The sequence below is a fragment of the Limulus polyphemus genome, unplaced genomic scaffold, assembly GCF_000517525.1.
Source record: "Limulus polyphemus unplaced genomic scaffold, Limulus_polyphemus-2.1.2 Scaffold4827, whole genome shotgun sequence".
Taxonomy (NCBI): domain Eukaryota; kingdom Metazoa; phylum Arthropoda; class Merostomata; order Xiphosura; family Limulidae; genus Limulus; species Limulus polyphemus.
Genome location: NW_013670437.1, coordinates 65,653 through 68,902, shown reverse-complemented (window position 1 = coordinate 68,902; position 3,250 = coordinate 65,653). Strand labels below are relative to the sequence as shown.

At 31.1% G+C, this 3,250-nt stretch overlaps 1 protein-coding gene across 1 annotated transcript in view; it reads left to right on the top strand.

The window, feature by feature from the left end:
- The first annotated feature begins 1,074 nt into the window (after window positions 1–1,074).
- LOC106471740 (carcinoembryonic antigen-related cell adhesion molecule 1-like) overlaps window positions 1,075–3,250 on the top strand; it is a 59,348-nt gene continuing 57,172 nt past the window's right edge. Inside the window, exon 1 of the mRNA XM_022400349.1 lies at window positions 1,075–1,407. Coding sequence (XP_022256057.1) covers window positions 1,281–1,407 — 127 coding nt within the window. The 5' untranslated portion in view covers window positions 1,075–1,280. The remainder of the gene's footprint in view (window positions 1,408–3,250) is intronic.

Genomic DNA, 3,250 nt, shown 5'->3' with positions numbered 1-3,250 from the left:
AATTCCATTTTTACCTAGTTTAGAAAGGAACAATAATCTTCTTAAACCATAGTTACGATTATTAATACGAACTCTTTCTAGCTACACACTCTAATAAATTGATGAACTAAATTATAATTATTCATCTCTCAACAATGAATTAAGCAAATCAAGTAACGATTGTTTCAATTCGAATGTGGCGTATCCCCGAAACGGTTTGCTGTGATTGTCTTGTACGTATATTTATAAACCACTGAGATTCCAGTTGACTCTACTTTAGTAGAGGAAATTGACATACATTTTAACAATAGATGATTGTTTCTCAACTAAATTGGGCTCAATGGTTTCAAACAGAAGAGAATCGTAAGAGATCTGGCATTTAGCGCATTATCACTTTAGATGAGTTAACGCTGTTTTGTAATTAGTGATATATGATAAGTTTGTTTCAAATAAGAGACAATAAGAAATGTATAAAAGGAAAACTGTATGCACTTTAACGAGAAGGAATACGGACTTTATTTATTGGTTTTTTTCTATACGTTTTTAGACATTCATTGACTTTAAGTAAATTCACAAATAAAGTAATATTAGGACATTTAGTACATAGAGTAAACACACATATTAACGCATATATATGTATATATTTGACGTTTCACATACACACACATAACAAATGTGTATATGCAACATTTAAATTTTATTAATTTAATTGTTTTTCAATGGTTTCCTAATAAAGACACACTTGGAACAGTATGGTTATGTACTGATTTGTAATTGTCAGTAACAACTTGGAAGCAGTGCTGACATATTTTTCGAGAGGTCAGTATTTAACCGAACAAAATTATCTATAGAGAATAAATACAAATAAAATTAATAACAAAATTATATAAAACTAAAACAAAACAAATATAAAATCTTCTAAGAAATTTGACGAGTAAACGCTTTGTGGATTTAGCGATTTTCTCCTTTATTTTATGCAATAATATACAGTTATTATACAGCCAGTTTTAGATTTATTATTATTTATTATACGACTTCTTTAAGAGTATAACACCTGGTGCTACTGTGATGTGTTGTTCTAACTTTCAGTTCCCAGGACTGAGATCTACGCATTAGTCGGACATCCGGGAAAGCTACCGTGTAATATCACACCGGATTCAGACGGAGATGATATTTCTCTAATTCTTTGGTACAACAACAAATCACCTTCTCCAATATATAGTCTCGATGCCAGAAGTGGAAGTCTTCATTATGGTAGACACTGGAGAAGTGACGACTTAGCCTCAAGAGCATATTTCGAGATGAACTATGATCCTGCTCATTTAAAACTTGATCCTGTAACAGAGGAAGATGAGGGGATATTCACATGTCGTGTGGACTTCTACAAAGCTAGAACACGGTATCATGAGGTGGGAGTAAACTTAATAGGTGGGTTTTAGAAATAAAAATATAATAAAAAGAAAATTAATGTCAGCAGTGCAGAACAGAGTAGCTGAACGCAAGATATAAAACAAGCATGACAAGTTATTATAATATCAAAAGTTATGACTTTTTTTAGAATTAAATATAGTACAACAATAAAAAAAGACATTACATTTGTGCGTAAATAGCTAAATTTATATCTAATCTCACATATTCTAGATAAAAGCAATTAATGCTCACAAATTTTGATATTGACATTTGATGTTGTTATTACAAAAGTACTAATAGAGTAATCTTAAATGTGGAAAACGCTATATCTTTATAAAATACGTTTCAACGTTACAGGGTTTACTTTAAAGTCATTTGCGTCAGAAGAGTTATATTTATATGCATAAAGCTAGAATAATTATATAATGACACTACCAAAAGAGTTGTTAAAAAGTGTATTAACATTATTGTTAATTCTAACATTTAATACAGCTTTTTAGTCTTATTTATGAGTGACAGGCAAACCACAAAAAAACTTCTATGACCACTCTATCTTAGGTTAGGTCAGCGGTGTTTTCGGCCCTTATCCCAAGAACACCTGATAACGAATTATTAGGCATTGAAATAGAATTGTCACGTGAAAAGCCTTATGTACCATGTCTACCACATTAGGCTCAATTAGCGATTATTATTTAATATTTTATATTGAATGTACGTTGTACAATATATCTATTATAATAATTCTCAGTTTTGTCTGTCCTGAAAATGAGTGCACACCTTAATATCTAAATGTGCATGTGCGCACACCTCATTTCAACGAATGTAAACAAAAGACGGGTGTAAGTATACTTTAGTAGACATATTTTATAACAACATATAAAACTTATCAACGATTTAAAAAAAAAAGTCTAACGTTAGGTCCTAGAGTAACATTATAAGTCTATCTATCAATAGTTTTAAGTACGGTAAAGCTTAGCCCTAACTAAACTAAGGCAAAAAACGTACACAAGTTACAGTGTTAACTTATCTCTTTATCGAATATTGGCTCTACTTAATAAAGGCCTAAATAATGTTAGGCCTAAGACAAGTGCAATTGGAAATATTTTTTATTATTGTAAAAATCCTGTATTTAAAGAAGTACTGTTGCAATAAAGATATTAATTTGACCACAAACGTATTCCAGGTCTCTGCTAGTACTGAATTAATTTAATAAATTTAGTAATCTACATTACATAAACACATATAAAATAACGCTTTACTTAGTAAGTGGTAAGTTTTGGTTACATGTTTCCAGCTTGTGTGTATATCTCGTGTTACATTACAAGTTCCTCTTGTCTTATTCTACAATAGTGTTTAAGGTCACCTTGATAAAGTGACTCATCTAAACTGCCACACTTGAAAATTCTTAAAAGCAGAACGATAATGTAAGAAATGGCAATTTTAAATCGCTGTGGTATGATAAATTCTAAGCTTTATGCTCGAGAAGCTAAAAATTGGACAAATAACTTTATTTATACACTATTGCGACGATGGTAATTCATGTGATCTTTACTGAGTCATCGACCACAACGTGGTAAATGATTGACCCAACATTATTTTTGTTATCTTTACTGAGTCATCGACCACAACGCGGTAAATGATTGACCCAACATTATTTTTGTTATCTTTACTGAGTCATCGACCACAACGCGGTAAATGATTGACCCAACATGATTTTTGTTATCTTTACTGAGTCATCGACCACAACGTGGTAAATGATTGACCCAACATGATTTTTGTTATTTTTACTGAGTCATCGACCACAACGTGGTAAATGATTGACCCAACATGATTTTTGTTATTTTTACTGAGTCATCGACCA